This window comes from Oenanthe melanoleuca, chromosome 25, assembly GCF_029582105.1.
Source record: "Oenanthe melanoleuca isolate GR-GAL-2019-014 chromosome 25, OMel1.0, whole genome shotgun sequence".
Lineage (NCBI taxonomy): Eukaryota > Metazoa > Chordata > Aves > Passeriformes > Muscicapidae > Oenanthe > Oenanthe melanoleuca.
Window position 1 is genome coordinate 8,881,563 of NC_079358.1, and position 25,935 is coordinate 8,907,497.

Below are 25,935 nucleotides of genomic sequence, written 5' to 3' on the forward strand. Positions count from 1 at the left end.
TCGTGCCCCCTCCATGTCCCCATGACCCCCCCAGGTGTCCCCTGGTGTCCCCCCCGTGTCCCCAGATGCCTCCCAAGACCCCCGGACCCTCCCTGGGTGTCCCCTCCTTGTCCCCTCCTTGTCCCCACGACCCCCCCAGTGCCCTGCGACCCCCCCAATGCCCAGAACCCCCTCCACGTGTCCCCTCGTGTCCCCCCGTGTCCCTCCCCCGCTCCACGACCCCCCGGCACCCCCCTGTCCCCCCTGTCCCCCCTGTCCCCTCTGTCCCCGCTGTCCCCGCTGTCCCCAGCCCCCCACAGCCCCCCCCCCGCCCCCCGTCCCCTCACCTGTCCGTTCCCGGAAGCGCCGCGCGCGCTCTGGCCACGCCCACACCTGGCGGCCACGCCCCCTCCGCGCGCCCCCAGAATCACGTGACGCCCCCTGATCTCCGCCTCGCCTCGCTTCCGGGTCGGCGCGATGACGTCATCGATGCGCGCACTCACTCGGAGCGCTGATTGGTGGATTGCGAGAGGCGGGGAAATGGGCGTGGCTATGGGTACGGGCGTGGGCGTGGCCCTGGGGGGTTCCCCAATTTATTTATTTTATTTTTTGTTTTGTTTTTTTAGGTTTTTTTGGGGTTTTTTTTTGTGTTTTTTTGTTTCTTTTTTGTTTTTTTGTTTGTGGGGAGGGGAATGAGGACGTCACGGTTGGAGGAGGGGCTTAAATCGGGGGGGGCATGGGGGGCAAACGGGGAATTTGGGGGGGGTTCGTATGGGGGCGGGCTCCAAATTTGGAGGCGGGGCTTCCCTGGGAGGGGTTATTCCATGGGGGTCGCTTTTTGGGGGGAGTTAAAATTTGGGGGTCTCCCATGGCGGGGGGGTCTCATTTGGGGGGAGGTCTCATTTTGGGGGCGTCTCGTGGGGTTCTCATTTTGGGTTCTCCCGTGGGGGGTCCCATTTTTGGGGAGCGCTCCCATTTTTGGGGGGGTTTGGGTGATTTTTTGGGGGTGTCACCCATGTAGGTCCCATTTTTGGGGGGGTTTCATTTCGGCGGGAATCTCCCTTTGAGGGGGGAGTCTCCTATTTTTTTTTCGGGGGGATCTTTGGGAGGGGATCTTTTGGGGGGGGTTGCTCCCATTTTGGGGGATTTTGGGTGGTTTTTGGAGGCTCCACCCATTTTTTGGGGGGGTCCCCCAATGCTGCCTGTCCCCATAAACCCTTCCTTGTCACAAAAATTCCGTCAGGAAACTCCGCAGGAAACTCCCGGTGAGGAGAGGTGTGGCACTTGGGGACACTTTGGGGACATTCGGGGACACTTCCCACCCGCCGTGACGTCACCGCCGGGGGGGTCCCCGAAACTCCAGTGTCCCCAGGGCTGCCCCCGCCCCCGGTGTCGCTCTGTCCCCTCCCGGTGTCTCTTTGTCCCCTCCCGGTGCCACCCCAGCGTCCGTTTGTCCCTCCCCGGTGTCGCCACGGTCCCCTCGGTGTCACCCGGCCCCCGTCCGGTCTCTCGTTGTCACCCCCAAGGTGTCCCCAAGCCCTTCCCGGTGTCCCCAAGCCCTTCCCGGTCCCTCCCCAGTGTCCCCGTCCCTTCCCCGATGTCCCCAGTCTCTTTCCCGGTGTCCCTTTCCCCGATGTCACCCTCCCCTCCCCGGTGTTCCAGTCCCCTCCCCGGTGTCACTGTCCCCTTCTCGGTGTCCCCTCCCCAGTGTTCCAGTCCCCTTTCCCTGATGTCACTGTCCCCTCCCCGCTGTCCCGTCCCCGATGTTCCAGTCCCATTCTTATTGTTCCTGTCCCCTCCCCGATGTCACTGTCCCCTCCCCAGTGTTCCAGTCCCCTTTCCCTGATGTCACCGTCTCCTCTCGCTGTCCCCTCCCCGCTGTCCCGTTCCCTTCCCCGATGTCGCCTCCCCTCCGCGATGTCCCCTCCCCGATGTTCCAGTCCCCTCCCCGATGTCACTGTCCCCTTCTCGGTGTCCCCGCTCCCTTCCCCGATTTCCCGATGTCCCCTCCCCGATGTCACTGTCCCCTCCCCAGTGTTCCAGTCCCCTTTCCCTGATGTCACCGTCCCCTCCCCAATGTCCCGTTCCCTTCCCCGATGTCGCCTCCCCTCTCCGCTGTCCCCTCCCTGATGTCACCGTCCCTGATGTCACCGTCCCCTCTCCGCTGTCCCGTCCCCGCTGTCCCCTCCCTGATGTCACTGTCCCCTCCCCGTGTCCCGTTAAAAGCGGCCCCGCTCCTCTCTGTCGCCGATGTCGCCGAGATGTCGCCGCTCGCCGACCCCGAGAATCCCGCGCTGCCTCCGGGCCCCTGCCGGTGCCTCTGCCCGGACCGGGACCGGGACCAGAACCGGGACCGGGATCGGGATCGGGACCGGGATCGGGATCAGCACCAGAACTGGGACCAGAACCGGGACCAGAACCGGGATCGGGACTGGGATCGGGATCAGCACCAGAACTGGGACCAGAACCGGGATCGGGATCGGGATCAGCACCAGAACTGGGACCAGAACCGGGACCAGAACCGGGATCGGGATCGGGACTGGGATCAGCACCAGAACTGGGACCAGAACCGGGACTGGGACCTGCATCACCATCAGAACCGGGACTGGGACCAGCATCAGCATCAGAACCGGGACTGGGACCAGAACCGGGACTGGGATCAGCACCAGCATCAAAACCGGGACCAAAGCCGGGACCTGCATCAGCACCAGAACCGAGACCTAAACAGGGACCAGAACCGGGACTGGAACCAGCATCAGCACCAGAACGGGACCAGAACCGGGACTGGGATCAACATCAGCATCAAAACCGGGACTGGGATCAACATCAGCACCAGAACCGGGACCAGCACCGGGACCAGCACTATCACCAGCACCAGAACCGGGACTGTGACCAGCATCAGCAGCAGAACCGGGACCAGCCCCGGAACTGGGACCAGAACCGGGGCTGCGATCGGAACTGGAGCCAGCACCAGCACCGGCACCGGGACCAGCACCGGCACCGGGACCAGCACCGGCACCGCGACCAGCACCGGGCCCGGTGCCGCCGCCTGGCGCTCGCCCTGGCCGCCCTGGCCGCCGCCGCCGCGCTCGGAGCCGCCGCCGCCGCCGCGCTGGTGACGCTGCGGGGCCGCGCCCCGGCCCAGGTGGGCGCGGGGGGTCTGTCCGTCCGTCCGTCCGTCCGTCCTGAGGGCTGGGGGCCGCTTGTCCCGGGGTCCCGAGGTCCAGGGGGCCGGGTGTCCAGATGTCCATTTGTCCTGGTGTCCGTTTGTCCTGGTGTCCATTTATCCAGTTGTCCTGGTGTCTGTCCAGGTGTCCGTTTGTCCATGTGTCCGTTTGTCCATGTGTCTGGTTGTCCTGATGTCCGTTTGTCCTGGTGTCGGATTATCCAGTTGTCTTGGTGTCCATTTATCCATTTGTCCAGGTGTCCAGTTGTCCAGGTGTCTGTCTGTCCTGGTGTTTGATTGTCCCGTTGTCTGCGTGTCTCTTTGTCCTGGTGTCCAGTTGTCCAGGTGTCAATACAGGTGTCCGTCTGTCCATTCACCCAGGTGTCCATCCGAGTGTCCAGTTATCGTCCTGATCTGTCCATCTGTCCATCTGTCCGTCCATCTGGGTGTGCCCAGGTGTCCATCCAGGTGTCCATCTGTCTGTCCAGGTGTCCATCCACGTGTCCTTGTGTCCATCCAGGTGTCCCTGTGTCCACTCGTGTGTCCATCCACGTGTCCATTTGTCCATTCCTGTGTCCATCCAGATGTCCATTTGTCCATCCCTCTGTCCGTATGTCCATCCATGTGTCCATCTGTCCACCCACGTGTCCATTTGTCCATCTGTGTGTCCATCCAGATGTCCATCTGTCCACCCATGTGTCCATCCACGTGCCCATTTGTCCATCCCTGTGTCCGTGTGTCCATCCCCGTGTCCCCTCCTGTCCCCAAATCCCCCATCCCCTCCCCCCCCTCCGTGCCTCAGTTTCCCCCATCCCCAAATCCCAATTTTTCCCCCCAAAATCCCGAAATTTCCACCCCAAAAAAAACTCCCCGGGGGGGCGGGGCCTGCGGGAATTCCCCAAATCCGCACTTCCGGGGGAGGGGCTTGGGGACACTTGGGACACCTTGGGGACACCTTGGGGACACTGGAGACATTTGGGACATTGGGTCATTGGTGACACTGGGGACACCTTGGGAACACTGGGGACACTTTGGGGACATTGGGGATTTTGGGGGACACCTTGGGGACACCTTGGGGACATCGGGGACCCTCCTGCTGACCTTGTCCCCTCCCCCCCCCAGGCTGCCACCGCCGCTCACATCCTGCTCAGTGCTGGTAAGTCCCGGATGTCCCCAATTGTCCCCTGATGTCCTCAATGTCCCCTGATGTCCCCAATGTCCCCTCCTGTCCCCCCCCCCAGTGTCACCTCCCCTCGCCCCCAGCCCCGAGTCATCTCTAAATTGTCACAGCGGAAGTGTCACCTCTCCCTGTCACCTCCCCCGCGACATCCGGGGGTGGCACAGGAAACGTCACGGAGTGTCCCCAGAGTGTCACGGAGTGTCCCCAAGTTGTCATTGTCCCCACAGTGTCACGGAGTGTCCCCGGAGTGTCATTGTCCCCGGAGTGTCATTGTCCCCAGGGTGTCACCCTCCCCGTGTCCCTTTGGGTCACCACGTGTCCCCTCTGTCCCTGCACTGACCGCTGTCCCTGTGGCCGCCAGTGTCCCCGTGTCCCAATGACCACTGTCCCCACTGTCCCCAACGCCCCCATTGTCCCCAATGTCCCCAGTGTCCCCCTGACCTGTCCCTGTCCCTGTCCCTGTCCCCTGTCCCCTGACCCGTCCCTTGTCCCCTGTCCCCAGGCTCGCTGTACCCAATGTCCCCTGACCCTGTCCCTGTCCCTGTCCCTGTCCCCAATGTCCCCTGACCTGTCCCTTGTCCCCTGTCCCTGTCCCCTGTCCCCTGACCCGTCCCTTGTCCCCTGTCCCCAGGCTCGCTGTCCCCAATGTCCCCTGACCCGTCCCTTGTCCCCAGTGTCCCCTGACCCGTCCCTGTCCCTGTCCCCAGGCTCGCTGTCCCAAATGTCCCCTGTCTCTGTCCCCAGGCTCGCTGTCCCCAATGTCCCCTGACCCGTCCCTTGTCCCCAGTGTCCCCTGCCCCTGTCCCTGTCCCCAATGTCCCCTGACCCGTCCCTTGTCCCCAGGCTCGCTGTCCCCAGTGTCCCCTGACCTGTCCCTTGTCCCTGTCCCTGTCCCCAGTGTCCCCTGACCTGTCCCCTGACCCGTCCCTGTCCCTGTCCCCAGGCTCGCTGTCCCCAATGTCCCCTATCCCTGTCCCTGTCCCCAGGCTCGCTGTCCCCAGTGTCCCCTGACCTGTCCCTTGTCCCCTGTCCCTGTCCCCAGTGTCCCCTGACCCTGTCCCTTGTCCCCAGTGTCCCCTGACCCGTCCCTTGTCCCCAGGCTCGCTGTCCCCAGTGTCCCCTGTCCCTGTCCCCAGGCTCGCTGTCCCCAATGTCCCCTGTCCCTGTCCCCAGGCTCGCTGTCCCCAGTGTCCCCTGACCCGTCCCTTGTCCCCAGTGTCCCCTGACCTGTCCCTTGTCCCCTGTCCCTGTCCCCAATGTCCCCTGACCCGTCCCTTGTCCCCAGGCTCGCTGTCCCCGTCCCCGCCCTGGCGCTACCGCCCCGGTGTCCGCGGCGTGTTCCTGAGCTCGGACCTGCGGCCGGACGCGGCGGGGACACTGCGGGTGGCGTCCGGCGGCCTCTACCTGCTCTACGGCCAGCTGGGGGTCACCTGCACGGCCACCAGCTGTCCCCAGGCCCGCGTCACCCTGCGGCTGCTCCGCGCCACCTCGGGCCGGTGGCGGCCGCTGCTGGCCGTGCCGCTGACCCTGCCGGCCGCGGCCGGGGGACAGAGCCGGCGGTCAGCGCTGGCCCAGGCCGTGGGTCAGCTGTGGCCGGGGGACGAGCTGCGGCTGGAGCTGGACACGGCAGGGGACACGGCAGGGGACACGGCAGGGGACACGGCAGGGGACACGGGCGGGTGGCAGCTGGAGCAGGAGGAGCGCGAGGGGAACTTCGTGGGGATGCTGCGGATCGCGGGGGGTGACAGCGGGTGACGATGGGGTGACAATGGGTGGCACCGGGTGGCATGCAGGTGACACTGAGTGGCCACCGGGGTGACAATGGGTGGCACCGGGTGGCATGCAGGTGACACTGTGTGGCACCGGGGTGACAATGGGTGGCACCGGGTGGCATGCAGGTGACACTGAGTGGCACCGGGGTGACAATGAGTGACAATGGGTGGCACCGGGTGGCATGCAGGTGACACTGAGTGGCCGCCGGGGTGACAATGAGTGACAATGGGTGGCACCGGGTGGCATGCAGGTGACACTGAGTGGCCACCGGGGTGACAATGAGTGACAATGGGTGGCACTGGGTGACACTGAGTGGCACTGTGTGGCACCGGGGTGACAATGGGTGGCACCGGAGTAACAATGGGTGGCACTGGGTGGCAATGGGTGACAGTGAGTGGCACCGAGGTGACAATGGGTGGCACTGGGTGGCAATGAGTCGCACTGGGTGACATGCAGGTGACACCGACTGGCACCAGGGTGACAATGAGTGACAATGGGTCGCACTGGGTGGCACCAGGTGACAGCGGGTGGCACGGAGGTGACACTGAGGGGCACCGGGGTGGTACCGGGTGACACCAGGGTGACACGGGGGTGGCACCAAGGTTACAAGGGGGTCACTGGCCTTGTGTCACCTCCTGGGGTGGGGGTTGGGATGTCCGGGAGTCCCGAGTGTGGAGGTTTGGGGACATCAAGGGACATCGGTGACCTCCAAACCCCAAAAATTTGGGGACAAGTGACATCGGTGACCTTCAAACCTGGACATTTGGGGACATTTGGGGACACTTGGGGACATTTGGGGACGCAGTGCTGGACACTCAGCTCCCCCCCCATCTCCTTGGGGACATTTGGGGACACTTTGGGGTGTCCCTGCTGTCCCCAACCCCTCCCCCCCCCCCAGCCGGCCTGGGGGGGCGCCTCCCCTAAATTATTGTCTTTAATTAATTATTTATTAATTAATGAATAAATTTATTTATGGATTTTTCCAGAGCCTGGATTGTCCCCAAAATAAACAGGGGACAACCCCAGGGTGGCACTGAGGGACATTTGGGGGTCCCCTCCTGAAACCCTCCCCCCCCTCCCAAAATTTGCCCCAGGAAACCCAAATTTGGGTCAGGCACCCCAAAATTTCTCCTGGAGTCCCCCAAATTTAACCCCAGAACCCCCAAATTTGCCCCAAACTCCCCAAAATTTACCCCAGAAATTCCAAATTTTACCCCAGCACCCCCCAAATTTGCCCCAGACCCCCCCAAATTTGCCCCAGACCCCCCCAAATTTGTCCCAGATCCCCCCAAATTTGCCCCAGACTCCCTCAAATTTAACCCCAGCACCCCAAAATTTCCCTCAGGATCCCCCAAATTCGCCCCACATCCCCTTTCCCCCAGTACACCCCAGTGCTCCCCAGAATCCCCAAATTTGCACCAGATCCCCCCCCAAAATTTGCCCCAGGACACCCCAATACCCCCCTGAGCCCCAAATTTGCCCCAGAACCTCCCGTACCCCAAATTTCTGTGCTCGAGTGCTGGGATTGGGGTGGGAAATTTGGGGTGCAGAGTTGGGGGGTGCCAAATTTGGGGAGCAGAATTTGGGGTGGGAAATGTGGGGGTGGGAAATTTGAGGTGCCAAATTTGGGGTGAAGATTCTGGGGTGTGGGGATTGGGGTGGGAAATTTGGGGTGCAGAATTTGGGGTGGGAAATTTGGGGGTGGGAAATTTGGGGTGCAGAATTTGGGGTGGGAAATTTGGGCTGAGAAATGTGGGGCACAGGGTTTGGGGTCCTTTGACCCTCTGATGTCCCCATGTCCCCTTTAGTGTCCCCAGGTCACCTCTGGTGTCCCCTCTGGTGTCCCCGTGTCCCCCATGATGTCCCCATGTCCCTTGTAGTGTCCCCATGACCCCTCTGGTGTCCCCATGTCCCCTCTGGTGTCCCCAAATCCCTTATCATGTCCCCAAATCCCCCATAATGTCCTCATGTCCCCTTAGTGTCCCCATGTCCCCTCTGGTGTCCCCATGTCCCCCATGATGTCCCCAAGTCCTCTATGATGTCCCCATGTCCCCTTCAGTGTCCCCAGGTCCCCTCTGCTGTCCCCAAGTCCCCTGTGATGTCCCCAAGTCCCCTGTAGTGTCCCCACGTCCCTTATCGTGTCCCCATGACCCCCATAATGTCCCCATGACCCCTTCAGTGTCCCCATGTACCCCATGATGTCCCCAAGTCCCCTTTAGTGTCCCATGTCCCCTCTGCTGTACCCAAGTCACCTGTGGTACGCCCTGTGGTGTCCCCAAGTCCCCTCTGCTGTCCCCAAGTCACCTGTGGTGTCCCCAAGTCCCCTCTGCTGTCCCCAAGTCACCTGTGGTACGCCCTGTGGTGTCCCCATGTCCCCGATGATGTCCCCATGTCCCCTGTGGTGTCCCCAAGTCCCCTCTGCTGTCCCCAAGTCCCCTCTGGTGTCCCCACACCCCCCACTCCCCCCCCACAGACACCCCCAGCCAGGTGCTCAGAAATGAATTTTTTAACCAAAAAAAAACCAAACAGAAGGGGACAAAGGGGACAGAGGGGACAGAGGGGACAGAGGGGACAGAGGGGACAGCGGTGACAGCAGCCCGGGTGGCAGCGGGGCTCAGGTGGGGCAGCCGAAGAGCGTCATGGCCTCGGCGAACTCGGCGAAGTCCTGGCAGCGCTGCTGCAGCGCCGGGTCCTGGCAGGACGCGCCCGACGGCCACTCCTCCAGCCAGGTGTCCTTCCCCACCAGGTACGAGAACCTGGCACAGGGGACACGTGTGGGGACAGGTGTGGGGACAGGGGACACCGTGGGGACACGTGTGGGGACAGGTGTGGGGACACGTGTGGGGACACAGGGACAGGTGTGGGGACAGACATGGGGACATGAGACATCGTGGGGACATGTGGGGACACGTGTGGGGACACGTGTGGGGACTATGGGGACACCGTGGGGACACGTGTGGGGACACAGGGACACGTGTGGGGACAGGGGATGGCAGTGGGGACACGGGGACATGTGTGGGGACAGGGGACACCGTGGGACACGTGTGGGGACAGGTGTGGGGACACAGGGACACGTGTGGGGACAGGTGTGGGGACACAGGGACACGTGTGGGGACAGGGGACACGTGTGGGGACAGGTGTGGGGACACAGGGACACGTGTGGGGACAGGGGACACCGTGGGACACGTGTGGGAACAGGGGACACGTGTGGGGACAGGTGTGGGGACACAGGGACACGTGTGGAGACAGGGGACACCGTGGGACACGTGTGGGGACAGGGGACACAGTGGGACACATGTGGGGACACAGGGATGGCAGTGGGGACACATGTGGGGACAGGTGTGGGGACACAGGGACACGTGTGGGGACAGGTGTGGGGACAGGGGACACCGTGGCAGTGGGGACAGACGTGGGGACAGACATGGGGACACAGGGACACGTGTGGGGACAGGGATGGCAGTGAGGAAACATGTGGGGACATGGGGAGAGGTGTGGGACACATGGGGACATGGGGATGGCAGTGGGGACATGGGGATGGCAGTGGGGACACGGGGAAGGGCATGGGGACAGACATGGGGACATGGGACACCAGGGGGACGCTTGTGGGGACAGAGGGACAGGCATGGAAAGACATGGGGACAGGTGTGGGGACACAGGGACACCAGTGGGGACAGGTGTGGGGACAGACGTGGGGACACGGGGACAGGTGTAGGGACACGGGGATGGGCATGGGGACATGGGGACAGGTGTGGGGACATGGGACAGACACAGGGACAGGTGTGGGGACATGGGGATGGCAGTGGGGACACAGGGACACCAGTGGGGACACATGTAGGGACAGGGGGACAGGTGTGGGGACACGGGGATAATGGGGACACAGGGACAGGCTTGGGGACACGAGGACGGGTGTGGGGACACGGGGACACGGGGACAGGAGGGGTTGAGAGGACAGTGGGGACAGTGGGGACAGCGGGCCGTACTGCCTGCCGGTGACCCAGAGGTCGCTGGCCTGTCCCCAGAGCAGGTACTCGTGTCCCCTGCGCAGGCTCAGGCTGTCCCTGCACTGCTGGTGGCTCACGAACGTCCGGTTGGCGCCGGCGGGGTCCTCGTCCGTGCCTGGGGACAGTGTCAGTGTCACCGTGTCACCGTGTCACCGTGGCACCATGGCACAGTGTCACCATGGCACCGTGTCACCTTGGCACAGTGTCACCATGGCACTGTCACCATGGCACTGTCACCGTGTCACCATGGCACTGTCACCGTGTCACTGTGTCACCATGGCACAGTGTCACCGTGTCACCATGTCACCATGTCACTGTGTCACCGTGGCACCGTGGCACAGTGTCACCATGGCACTGTCACCGTGTCACCGTGTCACCGTGTCACCAAGTCACAGTGTCACCGTGTCACTATGTCACCATGGCACTGTCACCGTGTCACCGTGTCACCGTGTCACCAAGTCACAGTGTCACCATGGCACCGTGTCACCGTGTCACCAAGTCACAGTGTCACCGTGTCACCGTGTCACCATGGCACCGTGTCACCGTGGCACAGTGTCACCATGGCACTGTCACCGTGGCACCGTGTTACCATGTCACCAAGTCACAGTGTCACAGTGTCACCGTGTCACCGTGTCACAATGGCACAGTGTCACTGTGTCACCGTGCCACCGTGGCACAGTGTCACCTTGGCACAGTGTCACCATGTCACCAAGTCACAATGTCACAGTGTCACAGTGTCACCGTGTCACCGTGTCACAATGGCACAGTGTCACTGTGTCACCGTGCCACCGTGGCACAGTGTCACCTTGGCACAGTGTCACCATGGCAGTGTGTCACCGTGTCACCATGTCACCAAGTCACAGTGTCACAGTGTCACCGTGTCACAGTGGTACTGTGGCGCCAAGTCACCATGACACAGCGTCACCATGTCACCATGTCACCGTGTCACCATGGCACCAAGTCACAGTGTCACCGTGTCACCGTGTCACAGTGTCACCAAGACACCGTGTCACCATGGCACAGTGTCACCTTGGCAGTGTCACCATGGCACTGTCACCCTGTCACTGTGTCACCGTGTCACCATGTCACCATGGCACAGTGTCACTGTGTCACCGTGTCACCGTGTCACCGTACCACTGTGTCACCGTGCCACAGTGTCGCCTTGGCACAGTGTCACCATGGCACTGTCACCGTGTCACCGTGTCACCATGTCACCAAGTCACAGTGTCACAGTGTCACCGTGTCACCGTGTCACAGTGGTACTGTGGCACCAAGTCACCATGACACAGTGTCACCATGTCACCATGGTGTCACCATGGCACCAAGTCACAGTGTCACCGTGTCACAGTGTCACAGTGTCATCCTGTCATCATGTCACTGTGTTACTGTGTCACCCTGTCACTGTGTCACTGTGAAACAATGTCACCACGTCACCTTGGCACTGTGTCACCGTGTCATCGTTGTCAACTCCAGTTGGGTGACAATGACCCCAATTTGGTGACACTGACCCCACCTGGGTGACACTCACCCGCCTGGCTGTCCCCACCCAGCCCACTTGAGTGTCCCCAGACGCAGGTGTCCCCCACCCTGTCCCCCCATGGTGGCCCTGTCCCCCTGGTGGCCGTGTCCCCGTGGTGGCCCTGTCCCCATTGGTGACCCTGTCCCCGTGGTGGCCCTGTCCCCTCCCATGATGGCCCTGTCCCCCCCCCATTGGTGGCCCTGTCCCCATTAGTGACCCTGTCCCCCCCCCGGTGGCCGTGTCCCCATGGTGGCCCTGTCCCCCCCATTGGTGGCCCTGTCCCCCCCCCGGTGGCCGTGTCCCCATGGTGGCCCTGTCCCCACCATTGGTGGCCCTGTCCCCGTGGTGGCCCTGTCCCTCATGGTGACCCTGTCTCCCCATTGGTGACCCTGTCCCTCATGGTGTCCCTGTCCCCATGGTGGCCCTGTCCCCGTGGTGTCCCTGTCACCCCCCACGATGGCCCTGTCCCCCCATGGTGTCCCTGTCCCCATGGTGGCCGTGTCCCCTTGGTGACCCTGTCCCCCTGGTGTCCCTGTCCCCATGGTGGCCCTGTCCCCGTGGTGTCCCTGTCCCCCCCCCCTGGTGTCCCTGTCCCCATGGTGGCCCTGTCCCCGTGGTGTCCCTGTCCCCCCACGATGGCCCTGTCCCCCCCTGGTGTCCCTGTCCCCTGTTGGTGGCCGTACCCATCTTGATGACCGTCAGCACCTCCATGATGTAATTGTCGTGGGACGGGGTCTCCTCGCGGGACACCAGACGCACCTTGTACACTGCGGGGACAGGGACAGGGACAGGGACGGAGACAGCGCTGCCACCCCTGCAGGCCACAGTGTCCCCAGTGCCCCCAGTGCCCCCACTGTCCCCAATGTCCCCAGTGTCCCCAGTGTCCCCAATGCCCCCAATGTCCCCAGTGCCCCCAATGTCCTCAGTGTCCCCAGTGTCCCCAATGCCCCCAGTGTCCCCAGCGCCACCCGCCATGGGCTGTACCACCCACTGTCCCCAGTGTCCCCAAGGTTTACAGTATCCTCAATGCCCCCATTGTCCCCAACGTCCCCATTGTCCCTCCCACTGTCCCCAATGTCCCCGCTCTCCCCAAATCCCCAAAATGTCCCCAATAGCCCCGATGTCCCCAATGTTGGCAATGTTGTTATCGCCAATGTCCCCAGTGTCCCCCAAAATCCCCAGTGTCCCCAATGTCCCCAATGTCCCCGCTGCCCCCAATGTCCCCAATGTCCCCACTGTCCCCAATGTCCCCGCTGTCCCCAATATCCCCCAATGTCCCCACTGTCCCCAATCCCCCGAATGTCCCCCAAAATCCCCAGTATCTCCACTGCCCCAAATATCCCAAATATCCCCAATGTCCCCACTGTCCCCAATGTCCCTGATATCCCCAATATCCCCAGTGTCCCCAATTCCCCCATTGTCCTCACTGTCCCCACGTCCCTAATGTCCCCAATTCCCCCAATATCCCCAATGTCCCCGCTGTCCCCACTGTCCCCAATTCCCCACTGTCCCCAATGTCCCCACTGTCCCCGTGTCCCCGCTGTCCCCATGTCCCCGTGTCCCACCGAAGTCCACCCCGGGCTCGCAGGCGCGCTCGATGCGCTGGTTCACGGTGATGGCCTCGTGCTGCTCCTGCCGCTTGAAGCAGCTCTCTGTGGGGACAGGGACATCGGGGACATTGGGGACATCGGGGACATCGGGGGACATTGTGGGGACATCGTGGGGACACAGCCATGACAAGGTCAACGGTGGCAGGGATGTGTCCCCATCACAGCTGTGACAAGTGACATCTCAGCAATGGCGTGTCCCCCATCGTGGCCGTGACATGTCCCCATCCTGGCTGTGACATGTCCCCAACGTGGCCATGGCATGTCGCCATCCTGGCTGTGGCATGTCCCCATCACGCCAGGGACGTGTCCCCTCACAGTCATGACATGTGACATCGTGCCACCATGTCCCACCGCGGCTGTGACTTGTCCCGTCCTGGCCCTGCCCCATCATGGCAGGGACATGTCCCTGTCACCGTGACATGTGACACCTTGTCAATGACACGTCCCATCATGGCAGGGACGTGTCCCCATCACGGTGACATGTGACATCTTGTCACTGACGTGTCCCCAACCCACCGTGACATGTCCCATCCTGGCCGTACAGTGTCCCACCCCACCAGGACTGTCTGCCCGTCCCACCCTCATGTCCCTGCTGTCCCTGCTGTCCCCGTGTCCCCGTGTCCCCGTGTCACCTTCAGCGCACCGACACACGTCCCCCTGGCAGATCTTGTTCAGTTTCCCTCCTTCCTTGTCCGGGTGGTAGAACCGGGTGCAGCGGTCATCTGAGGGGACACGGGGACATCAGGGGACACAGGTGACAGGTGACACAGGTGACACAGGAGGAGGTGACACAGGTGACAGATGACACAGGTGACAGGTGACTCAGGTGACACAGGGGACACGGTGACACAGGTGGCACACAAGCGACACAGGTGTGACACAGGTGATACAGGTGTGACACAGGTGTGACACAGGTGGCACACAGGTGACAGGTGACACACAGGTGACACAGACCCACAGGTGACACACAGGTGACAGGTGACACAGGTGACACAGGTGACGCAGGTGACACAGGTCACAGGTGTCATACAGGTGACACACAGGTGACAGGTGACACAGGTGACACAGATGGCACAGGTGGCACACAGGTGTGACAGAGGTGACAGGTGAACAGGTGTGACACAGGTGTGACACAGGTGACACAGGTGACACAAGTGACACAGGTGACACAGGTGACAGGTGACACAGGTGGCACACAGGTGGCACACAGGTGTGACACAGGTGACAGGTGACACAGGTGGCACACAGGTGACAGGTGACAGGCGGCACACAGGTGTGACACAGGTGACAGGTGACAGGTGGCACACCGATGCTGTAGTAGCTGTAGACGCTGACCGCCGCCGGCTGGATCAGCCCCACCTGGAAACGCTGATGGGCCTTGAAGGCGAAACACTCCTGGGCCCTGTGGGACACCTGGGGACAGCGACAGGGACAGCAGAGAGGGGACAGGGACAGGGACAGGGACAGGGACAGGGACAGGGACAGGGACAGGGACAGGGACAGGGATAGGGACAGGGACAGGGACAGGGACAGGGACAGGGACGGGGACAGGGACAGGGATGGGGACAGGGACGGGGACAGGGACAGGGACAGGGACAGGGACAGGGACAGGGATGGGGACAGGGACAGGGACAGGGACAGGGACAGGGACAGGGATGGGGACAGGGACGGGGACAGGGACAGGGACAGGGACAGGGACAGGGACAGGGACAGCGACAGGGACGGGGACAGGGATGGGACAGCAGAGAGGGGACAGGGACAGGGACGGGGACAGGGATGGGACAGCAGAGAGGGGACAGGGACAGGGATGGGGACGGGGACAGCGACAGGGACGGGGACAGGGACAGCAGAGAGGGGACAGGGACAGGGACAGGGACATGGGGGTGGCACTCAGGCTGTGTGTCACTTCCCCAGCCCAGCTGCTCCTGTCCCCAGCAATGTCCCCATGCTGTCCCCACCCATCGCCTGGAGCCATCTCTGTCCTTGTCACCGCCCTGAGACTGTTTCTGTCCCCACCCCTGTCCCCAGCTGTGTCCCCAACCCCGTCCATGTCCCCAGCGCCATCTTGGTCCCTGTCCCATCCTGTCCCTGTCCCTTCATGTCCCCATCACCATCCCTGTCCTGTCCCATCCCCACCCCCATGTCCCCGAGGTACCCAATGTCCCCAATTTCCCCCAATGTCCCCAGTGTCCCCAGTGTCCCCAATGTCCCCAGTGTCCCCAGTGTCCCCAGTGTCCCCAGTGTCCCCAGTGTCCCCACCTTGTCCAGGTAAATGACGACGTTGCTCCGGTCGTTGGCCTGGTCCAGCTCAAACTTGGAGATGTACCTGTCCACGCCCTCGGACAGCTGGGGACAGGGGACAGTGTGACACGGGGGGACAGGGACAGTGTGACATGGGGGAGAGGGACACAGGGACAGTGTGACACAGGGACAGTGTGACATGGGGGAGAGGGACACAGGGACAGTGTAGCACGGGGACACGGTGACACTGGACACATAGACACGGGGACAGTGTGACACAGGGGACACAGAGACAGTCTGACACAGGGGACAGTGTGATACCAGGGGCAGGGGACACGTGGGTTCACACAGGGACACTGGGGACACAGGGACAGTGTGACACGGGGACAGTGTGACACAGAGGACAGGGGACAGTGTGACATGGGGACGGTGTGACATGGGGACAGTGTGACATGGGGACACAGGGACAGCGTGACACTGGGGACAGTGTGACACCAGGGACACAGAGACAGTGTGACACACGGACAGTGTGACATGGGGGACAGGGGACACAGGGACAGTGTGACATGGTGACACGGTGACACTGGACACAGGGACATGGGGACACGGAATGCCATCGGGACATGGGGACACGTGGGGACACGCAGGGACACGGTGACCCCGGTGTCCCCATGTCCCCCCTCCCCCAGTGTCCCTGTCCCCTCCCGGGGCCCCCTGTCCCCTCCCGCTGTCCCTGTCCCCACACTGACCCTCCGCAGGTCCTGCACGTCCGGCGAGAAGCCCGTGAGCATGGACACGTCCAGGATGGACATGGTGGCGTCCACGGTGTCCAGGTACCTGTGGGGACAAGGCTGAGGCCACCCCGCCTGTCCCCAGTGTCCCCTCCCTGATGTCCCCATACCCAAAGATCCCCATGGGACACGGTGGGGCTGAGGCTCTTTGTCCCCAGTGTCCCCATCTTTGTCCTTGATGTCCCCACTGTCCCCAGTGTCCCCAATGTCCCAAATGTCCCCTTCCTGTCCCCAATGTCCTCAATGTCCCCAGTGTCCCCAATGTCCTCTGTGTCTCCAACTGTCCCCAATGTCCCCACTGTCCCCAATGTCACCATGTCCCCAATGTCCCCACTGCCCCAATGGCCCCATACCTGTCTCTGATGTCCCTGTCCCCAATGTCCCCACTGTCCCCAGTGTCCCCCCTATCCCCAGTGTCCCCACTGTCCCCAATGTCCCCACTGTCCCCAGTGTCCCCACCGTCCCCAGTGTCCCCACCTGGTGCAGATGTTGATCTTGACAGATCTGATGACGTCCTCCTCTTCCTTGCCTGGGTGGGGACAACGAGGGGACATCGAAGGTGACACAGATGTCCCCAGAGGACACGGGGAGTGGCTCTTGGGGACACAGCAGGGACAGGGAGGGGACAGCCGGGGACTCACCCGTGTTCACTTCCTCCACGTCCACGCTCAGCTCGAACTTGTCACACTTGTCGTCCTTCTCGGGGACCTTGGCGTGGTACACGGTCACCACCGTCATTGTCCCCTTGCCCACGCCCTCGGCCTTCACCGTGAAGTCCTCGTTCAGCTTGGTCTGAGGGGACAGGGGACGTTTGAGGGGACAGGGGACATCGGGAGGGGACAGGGGACATTGGGAGGGGACAGGGGACATGAAGAGGGGGACATCAGGAGGGGACAGGGGACATTGGGAGGGGACAAGGGATATCGGGAGGGGACAGGGGACATCGGGAGGGGACAGGGGACATCCCCAGGAGGGACAGGGGACATGGAGGTGACATGGAAGGGACAGGGACAGACAGGACACAGAGGGGGTGGCAGAGGTTGAGGGGACAGGGACATCGAAGGACATGGAGGGGACACGGAGATTGGCAGGACAGGGAGGTGACAGGGACATTGCAGGTCACAGCAAGGGAGGGGACCAGGCCAGGCTGGGACATGGAGGTGACAAGGACATTCCAGGGAGGGGACAAGGCCAGGCTGGGACAACCCAAACCTTGTGAGGACACGGAGGGGACACGGAGGGGACAAAGACAATGGTGGCCGTGGTGATGGGACTGGGATTATGACAGGACATGAGCACACCCAGAGGTGACAGTGCCAGGGACAGTGCCAGGGACAGGAACAGTGACAGTGACAAGGACAGGGATAGGGACAGGGATAGGGATAGGGACAAGGACAGTGACAGTGACAGTGGCAGTGACAGGGACAATGACAGTACCAGGTGACAGTGACAGTTAAGGTGACAATGACAGCGACAGTGCCAGGTGACAGTGCCAGTTCCAGTGTCAATGACAGTGAAGGTGACAGTGACAGTGGCACAATGCCAATGCCAATGCCAATGCCAATGCCAATGACAGTGCCAGGTGCCAGGTGACAATGGCAGTGCCAAGTGACAGTGAAGGTGACAGTGACACAATGACAGTGACAATGACAGTGCCAAGTGACAGTGAAGGTGACAGTGACAGTGACAGTGACAGAGACACAATGACAATTACAATGACAATGACAATGACAGTGACAATGACAATGACAATGGCAGTGCCAGGTGCCAACAACGACAGTGACAATGACAATGACAATGACAATGACAATGCCAGTTCCAGGTGACAACAACAATGACAGTGTCAGTGACAGGTGACAGTGACAGTGCCAGTTCCAGGTGACAATGACAGTGAAGGTGACAGTGACAGTGACACAATGACAGTGCCAGTTCCAGGTGACAGCGACAGTGACACAATGACAATGACAGTGCCAGGTGACAGTGACAGTGCCAGTTCCAGTGCTAATGACAGTGACAGTTCCAGGTGACAGTGACAGATCCAGGTGACAGTGACAGTGACACAATGACAATGACAGTGACAGCGCCAGCTCCCGGTGCCAGCGCCGGTACCTCGGTGGAGCGCGCCACCAGCGCGTTGCGGTTCTCGATGCGATATTTCACGGGGCTGGCGCGGCGTGGCAGCAGCACCGACACGTCCAGCTCCAGCTGCTGCTGCGCCTCGGCCGCCAGCTGGTACTGCGCCAGCGCTTGGAACACCAGGATGGTGGCCTGAGGGGACAGCAATGTCACCAGGGCTTGGGGACACCAGATCTGTGTCCAGCTGGTACTGCGCCAGCGCTTGGAACACCAGGATGGTGGCCTGAGGGGACAGTGTGGACAGCGGGGTCACCAGGGCTTGGGGACACCAGATCTGTGTCCAGCTGGTACTGTGCCAGTGCTTGGAACACCAGGATGGTGGCCTGAGGGGACAGCAATGTCACCAGGGCTTGGGGACACCAGATCTGTGTCCAGCTGGTACTGTGCCAGTGCTTGGAACACCAGGATGGTGGCCTGAGAGGACAGCAGAGTCACCAGGGCTTGGGGACACCAGATCTGTGTCCAGCTGGTGCTGGGACAGAGATTGGAACACCAGGATGGTGGCCTGAGGGGACAGCAATGTCACCAGGGCTTGGGGACACCAGATCTGTGTCCAGCTGGTACTGGGACAGAGATTGGAACACCAGGATGGTGGCCTGAGGGGACAGCGGGGTCACCAGGGCTTGGGGACACCAGCTGTGTGTCCAACCAGTACAGGGAATAAGATTGGAACACCAGGATGGTGGCATGAGGGGACAGTGTGGACAGCGGGGTCACCAGGGCTTGGGGACACCAGATCTGTGTCCAGCTGGTGCTGGGACAGAGATTGGAACACCAGGATGGTGGCCTGAGGGGACAGCAATGTCACCAGGGCTTGGGGACACCAGCTGTGTGTCCACTGGGTGCTGGGACAGAGATTGGAACACCAGGATGGTGGCCTGAGGGGACAGCAGTGTCACCAGGGCTTGGGGACACTCGTGGAGAGGCCACAAGTGCTCAGGGGTGGCCTGAGGGGACATCGGGGTCACCAGGGCTTGGGGACACCAGCTCTGTGTCCATCTAGTACTGGGACAGAGCTTGGAACACCAGGATGGTGGCCTGAGGGGACACTGGGGGTCACCACAGCTTGGGGACACTGGGTGGAGAGTCCCCAAGGTCTCCAGGGTGGCCTGAGAGGACACTTGGGGTCACCATGACTTGGGGACACTCATGGCGAGTTCCAAGTGCTCCAGGGTGTCCTGAAGGGGACACTTGTGTCACCACAACTTGGGGACGTGGGCTGAACCACTCCCAAAGCCTCCTGAGTGACCTTTGGCCTCCTTTTGGTCCCCAGAACCACAACCCCGCCCCCTCGGGGGTCGCCCCCCGGTGTCCCCGCGCTGTCCCCGCCGGTGGCCGCGTCCCACCTGGGTGGAGCCGTAGCCGCCCCCGTAGTAATTCTGCTGCGCCAGCCAGCGGACCACGGGCCCGGCCAGCTCCGACCTCCTCATCTGCAGCAGGGCCAGCAGCGCGTACGACGTGCCCTCGATGTTGTAGGTGCGGGCGTTGCGCTCCTCCCAGCTGCTGCCACCTGCGGGGACACCGGGGACACCTCTCAGCCGCCCGCGGCCACCTCAGACGCAAATTGTAGCCCTGGGTGAGGCAGGGTCTCAGGAGGGTCCAAAATTGCTGCTGGAGAAGATCAGAAGAACCCAAAACCATCTCTTCTCACCCCAAATTCTGCTCTTTCCACCTCAAGGTGAGGTGTCACCTTTGAGAACCTCAGGAGAACCCAAAATTGCCTTCCCTGACCCCAAATTCTGACCCTGGGAGAGGATTTGGTTCTGGAGAACCTCAGGAGGACCCAAAACCACCATTAGAGAACGTCACGAAGACCCAAAACCGCTTTTCCTGACCCAAATTCTGACCCCTGTTGAAGCGACTCCTTTGGAGAACCTCATGAAGCCCCAAAACCACCCATGGAGAACCTCATGAAGACCCAAAACTGCCTCTTTTCACCCAAATTCGACCCCACTCTTGAGGTGTTGAAGGTGTCACATTTGGAGAACGCAATGAAGACCCAAAACCGCCTCTTTTCACCTCAAATTCCAACCCCTCTTGAGCTTTCACCATTGGAGGACCTCACGAAGACCCAAAACCACCATTGGAGAACCTCACGAAGACCCAAAACCACTTTTCCTGACCCAAATTCTGACCTCTGTTGAGAGATCACCATTGGAGAACCTCACTAAGACCCAAAACCGCCTCTTTCCACCCCAAATTCGACGCCCCCCCTTGAGGTGTCACCTTTGGAGAACTTCATGAGGACCTTCTCGCTCTTGAGCTTGCCGGCCAGGGCCAGCGCGTAGGACGCCAGGGCCACCGTGTAGGGCCGGGCCAGCTGCTCGTAGCGCCGGGCCAGGAACCCGGCGGCTTTGTTGATGCTGTCGTCCAAGCTCTGGCAACAAGAGACGGAAATTTGGGATCTCGGGTGGCTCCCACGAGGGCGTGGCGCCCCGGGGATGTCCCCAAGGTGGGACACTCACGTTGATGTGGTCCTTGCAGATGCCCTGCGCCTCCTTGAGGGCGATGAGGACGAAGGCGGTGAGGGACACCTCGGGCTCGGCGCCGTGGTAACCTCCCTGTGGGGAAAGAAGGGGAAAAAACGTCGGGATCGGGAATTCCAAGGAACCGCAAAAAAACTCCCCCAAAAACACCCCAAAGCACCCAAAAAACACCCAGAAACCACCCAAAAACCACCAAAAACCACCCAAGGAAACTCTAAGGAACACCCAAAAATACCCCAAAATCACCCAAAAAACACCCAGAAACCAGCCAAAACCACCCAAACCCCTCCAAAAACTACCCAAGGAAACTCCAAGGAACACCCAAAAAACACCCCAAAACCACCCAAAAAACACAAAAAAACCACGCAAAAAACACTCAAAAACCACCCAAAAACACACCCAAGGAAACTCCAAGGAACGCCCAAAAAACACCCAAAAAACACCCCAAAACACCCAAAACCCACCCAAAAACCACCCATGGAAACTCCAAGGAGCACCCATGAAACACCAAAAAAACACCCAAAAAACACAAAAAAACCACTCAAAAAACACTCAAAAACCACCCAAAAACACACCCAAGGAAACTCCAAGGAACGCCTAAAAAACACCCAAAAAACACCCAAAACACCCAAAAAACACCCAAAAACTACCCGAGGAAACTCCAAGGAACACCCAAAAAACACCCAAAAAACACCCAAAAAACACCCAAAACTACCCAAGGAACACCCAAAATTCACCAGACTTTCACCAAAACCCCAGAACCTCCCACCCTTCACCCAACCCACCCCCCCCTACGAGGTCCCCCCACCAGTGACAGTGTCCAGTGTCCCCCTACCACCATCTCCTTGTGAATGACGGGCGCGTCCTCCTGGAAGAGCCCGTCCGGTTTCTGCTTGTTGAGGATGAGCCACTTCATGGGGCCGCAGATCTCGCCGTGCTCGATGTCCGCCAGCTGCTTGGCCATGGCGAACACCTTGACCACGTAGGCGGTCAGCCTGGGGGTGGGCACAGCTGAGTGTCACGTCCGGTCCTGTCACCTGGGCCACCGCCGTCGCTGTCGCCGTCACCCGGCAGCGGGAGCCTCACCAGGTGCTGGAGGGGCGGTTGATGAAGGCGGCGTAGGAGCTGTCGGGTTTGCGGAAGGCCAGTTGTTGGGTGTAACCTAGGAGGAGATGGCCGGTCAACACGAGGGGTGGCCAGTGGTGGACTCGGGCCACCAATGGCCTCTAAACGTTGGTCAATGCGAGGGGTGGCCACCAACACCTTCCAACCATTGGTCAACACAAGACATGGCTACCAATGGCCTCTAAACGTTGGTCAATGCGAGGGGTGGCCACCAACACCTTCCAACTGTTGGCCAACCCAAGGGGTGGCCAGTGGTGGACTCAAGCCACCAACACCTTCCAACCGTTGATCAACACAAGACGTGGCCACCAATGGCCTCCAACCATTGGTCAACATAAGCGGTGGCTGGAGAAGGCCTCAGGAGACCAATGGCCTCCAGCTGTTGGTCAATGCAATGGGTGGCCACCAGCACCTTCCAACCGTTGGCCAACACAAGAGGTGGCCACCAGTGGCCTCCAACTGTTGGTCGATGCAAGGGATGGCCAGTGGTGGACTCGTACCACCAACACCTTCCAAGCGTTGGTCAACACAAGAGGTGGCCACCAATGGCTTCCAACTATTGGTCAACAGGAAGGGTGGCCAGTGGTGCACTCAGGACCGTTGGCCAACACAAGGGGTGGCCACCAATGTCCTCCAGCTGTTGGTCAAGGAGAGGGTGGCCAGTGAGAACATTCTCACTTCTTTTAAGGACAACCCCACCCCTTTTGGGGACAACCCCACCCGTTTTGGGGACACTCCCACATTTGTTGCCGCTCCCACCTTTCCTGATCAGCTCGATGGCCCCGGCCCGGCGATCTACACCAAAGTTCCCCCACTGCTGGGTGTTGTCCAGGTAGTGGACGGCGATGACCGTGGGGGTCATGGCGATCATGTTCTGCTCGCCGCAGCCCGACGGGGTCACGATCAGGTGCTTCAGCTTGGCCCCGTCGATGGATTTCTCCACCATGATGGACACGGGGTTACCTGGGCAGGTGAGACACGTCACGCCCCGGGATGTCCCACCTGCCCCCCGCGGGCTGTCCCCAGGTGTCCCCTGCTCGGTGCTCACCCTGGATGCTGACTTTGGTCTCCGATTCCGTGTCGGGGACGATGTCCGAGAGATCCGCGGCCTTCACCCGCTCCTCCTGCACCCCGTCTGGGGGCGGGGCGGATGTGGGTGACCCCAAATTCTCCTCTTGTCCCGTCCCCCCAAAATGTTCAACCCTGACTTGACCCAGGCTGGTGTATGGCCCAGTTTTGTGGTGGGTGTCCCTTGTCCCCCAAAATGTCCCAAAACCCACAATGGGACCTCCTTGAACCCCAAAGGTGTCCCAGACCCACAGTGGGGTGTCCCTTGTCCCCGAAGATGCCACAGACACACAGTGGGGTGTCCCCTGTCCCCAAAGGTGTCCCAGACCCACAGTGGGGTGTCCCTTGTCCCCAAAGATACCCCAGACCCGCAATGGGGTGTCCCTGGTCCCCAAAGATGTCCCAAAGCCACAGTAGGGTGTTTCTTGACCTGAAAGATGTCCCAGAGACCCAGCAGGATCTCTCTGGTCCCCGAAGATGTCCCAAACCCACAGTGGGGTGTCCCTGGTCCCCAAAGATGCCACAAACACACAGTGGGGTGTCCCTGGTCCCCAGAGGTGTCACTCACTGACTCCCTTGTTCTGCGGGTCCAGCTCTACGATCTTCACCGTCTTCTCCAGCCTCATCCCCTCGGGCTGCCCAGGACAGAGTCCAGTGCTGAAACTGGGGCTGGGTCTGGGGTCCTCCCCACCCCAACCCCTCCAGACCGGAAGAGACCTCCCAGTATAAACCAGCACCCCCAGTGATGCCACGTTGTCACCCTGATGGTGGCACTGAGTGCCACGTCCAGTCCTAAACACCTCTGGGGATGGTGACCCCTCCCTGGACATTCCCTGACCCCCTTTTGTGAAGAACTTCTTCCTAACGATCCCCTCCTGATCCCATCCAGATCGTCAATGAAGAAATTGAATAAAAATGTTAAATCAATGAAGATATTGAATAAACTATTACATCAATTAAGATATCGAATCAAAATATTAAATCAATAAGAGTATCAAGTGCCATGGTCAGCCTGATCGCATCCAAATCATCTATGAAGATATTGAATCAAAATATTAAATCAATGAAGACATCTACTAAAAATATTAAATCAATAAGGGTATTGAATCAAAATATTAAATCAATGAAGAAATAGAATCAAAATATTAAATCAATGAGGGTATCAAGTCTCATGGTCAGCCTGATCTCAACCAGATCATCAACCAAGGTATTGAATAAAAATATTAAATCAATGAAGATAATGAATATAAATATTAAATCAATAAGAGTATTGACCCTCACTGACCACACACTGGTTTGGTGTCCCTTGGGGACACCAGAGGTGACTGAAATTGCCACCACCTGGCCACCAAAGCAGGACACAGGGGTGTCACCGCGCCGGGGACACCACAGGCAGGGAGATGACGCCACCATGACCACTCACCACAACCCTGAGCTTCTTCTTGACGCCGTCGCCCACGTACTGGTTCCGCACGGCCGCCTTGACCTCGATGTCCAGCAGGCCGAGCTTGAGGGGGACGATGACGAAGGACACGGTGCGCGAGGACTCGGCCTTCATGCGCAGCACCTGCTGGTAGCGCTGCTTGGCCGTGGAGGGGCTGCACAGGTCGGGGTTGTACACCAGCTCCACCCTCACCTGCACGGGGTGATGATCAGCTTGGGTTGGAACACAGGATGTGGCCAGAAATGTGTGTCCTGTCACCATCTGGTGAAGCCAGGGGGTGCAGTGACCCTTATCACGGTGGAACACATCATCTGCTAATGGGCCAGGTGTTAAACCAGCTAGGATAATCATCTTTATCTTTTCCATAACCTGTCCTTCCTCCAGGAGATATCTCCTGTTAATGGGCCAGGTGTAAAAAACCAGATATGGCAGTGATCCTTATCTTTATCTTTACCTTTACCTTTACCTTTATCATCTTTATCTTATCTTTATATTTATGTCTATCTTTATCTTTATCTTTATCTTTATCTTTATCTTTATCTTTATCTTTCTTTATCTTTAGGTATCTTTATCTTTAATCTTTATCTTTATATTTTCCATAATCCATCCTCCCTTCAGGAGATATCTCCTGTTAATGGACCAGGTGTAAAAAAAAAAAAAAATAAAAAAAAAACACAACAGCTGTGGCAGTGATCCTTATCTCTGTGGGATATCTCCTGTTAATGGGCCAGGTGTTAAAAACCAAGTGGGGCAGTGACCCTGATCTCCATGACACACATTATCTGCCAATGGGCCATCTTTAAACCAGCTAGGCATTCATCTTTATCTTCCCACAGCCCATCCTCCCTCCAGGAGATATCTCCTGTTAATGGCCAGTGAGTCCCAGGGCATGACTGATAAAATTCCATCATCCCACTGGGAGATGCTCCAGCCAGGGGAGGAGCCAAGCCTTTCCTACCCAGATAAAAACTGAGATTTGGGACACCAAGGAACCTTCTTTCCACTGGATCCCAGAGGAAAGCCAGACCTTTGCACATCATCCCTGGAGCTTCAGAGGAAACTGCACCTTCTCCAGGAGCACTGCTCCAGCTGAACCACATCTGCCCCTGCAGGAGGATGCAGCCACCATTGAATGGGACTGTGCCAACACCCTGACTGACTGACGGGTGTCAGCTTGGATTCTGACTCTGGCAGGGCTGGGATTGTTCTGTGTAATACTGCATTGCTATTTGAATTTTCCTAGTGAAGAACTGTTATTCCTAATTCCCATATCTTTGCCTGAGAGCCCCTTAACTTCAAAATTATAATAATTTGGAGGAAGGCGGTTTACATTCTCCATTTCAAAGAGAAGCTCCTGCCTTTCTTGGCAAACACCTGTCCTTCAAACCAGGACAGGTCACAACAACGTCACACACG

At 59.9% G+C, this 25,935-nt stretch overlaps 2 protein-coding genes across 5 annotated transcripts in view; one reads left to right on the top strand and one right to left on the bottom strand.

The window, feature by feature from the left end:
- Positions 1-456: 456 nt before the first annotated feature.
- Positions 457-6,080, top strand: LOC130262649 (uncharacterized). The gene is made up of 4 exons (XM_056509966.1): positions 457-535; positions 2,733-3,124; positions 4,268-4,301; positions 5,611-6,080. Exons 1-4 carry the CDS (start codon positions 457-459, stop codon positions 6,078-6,080), a joined length of 975 nt encoding a protein of 324 aa, XP_056365941.1.
- A 2,509-nt stretch (positions 6,081-8,589) lies between these two features.
- C3 (complement C3) overlaps positions 8,590-25,935 on the bottom strand; it is a 39,302-nt gene continuing 21,956 nt past the window's right edge. For all 4 annotated transcript variants that reach the window (XM_056510461.1, XM_056510459.1, XM_056510460.1 and 1 more), the window contains 20 exons: positions 24,499-24,711; positions 23,644-23,710; positions 23,056-23,142; positions 22,767-22,970; positions 21,969-22,044; positions 21,718-21,877; positions 20,862-20,957; positions 20,623-20,773; positions 19,743-19,906; positions 18,370-18,528; positions 16,902-17,052; positions 16,738-16,789; positions 16,219-16,306; positions 15,488-15,574; positions 14,536-14,641; positions 13,861-13,950; positions 13,184-13,270; positions 12,302-12,385; positions 10,079-10,214; positions 8,590-8,854 (listed from right to left, as the gene is read on the bottom strand). In XM_056510461.1, coding sequence (XP_056366436.1) covers positions 8,713-8,854; positions 10,079-10,214; positions 12,302-12,385; positions 13,184-13,270; positions 13,861-13,950; positions 14,536-14,641; positions 15,488-15,574; positions 16,219-16,306; positions 16,738-16,789; positions 16,902-17,052; positions 18,370-18,528; positions 19,743-19,906; positions 20,623-20,773; positions 20,862-20,957; positions 21,718-21,877; positions 21,969-22,044; positions 22,767-22,970; positions 23,056-23,142; positions 23,644-23,710; positions 24,499-24,711 — 2,400 coding nt within the window. In that variant the 3' untranslated portion in view covers positions 8,590-8,712. The remainder of the gene's footprint in view (positions 8,855-10,078; positions 10,215-12,301; positions 12,386-13,183; positions 13,271-13,860; positions 13,951-14,535; positions 14,642-15,487; positions 15,575-16,218; positions 16,307-16,737; positions 16,790-16,901; positions 17,053-18,369; positions 18,529-19,742; positions 19,907-20,622; positions 20,774-20,861; positions 20,958-21,717; positions 21,878-21,968; positions 22,045-22,766; positions 22,971-23,055; positions 23,143-23,643; positions 23,711-24,498; positions 24,712-25,935) is intronic.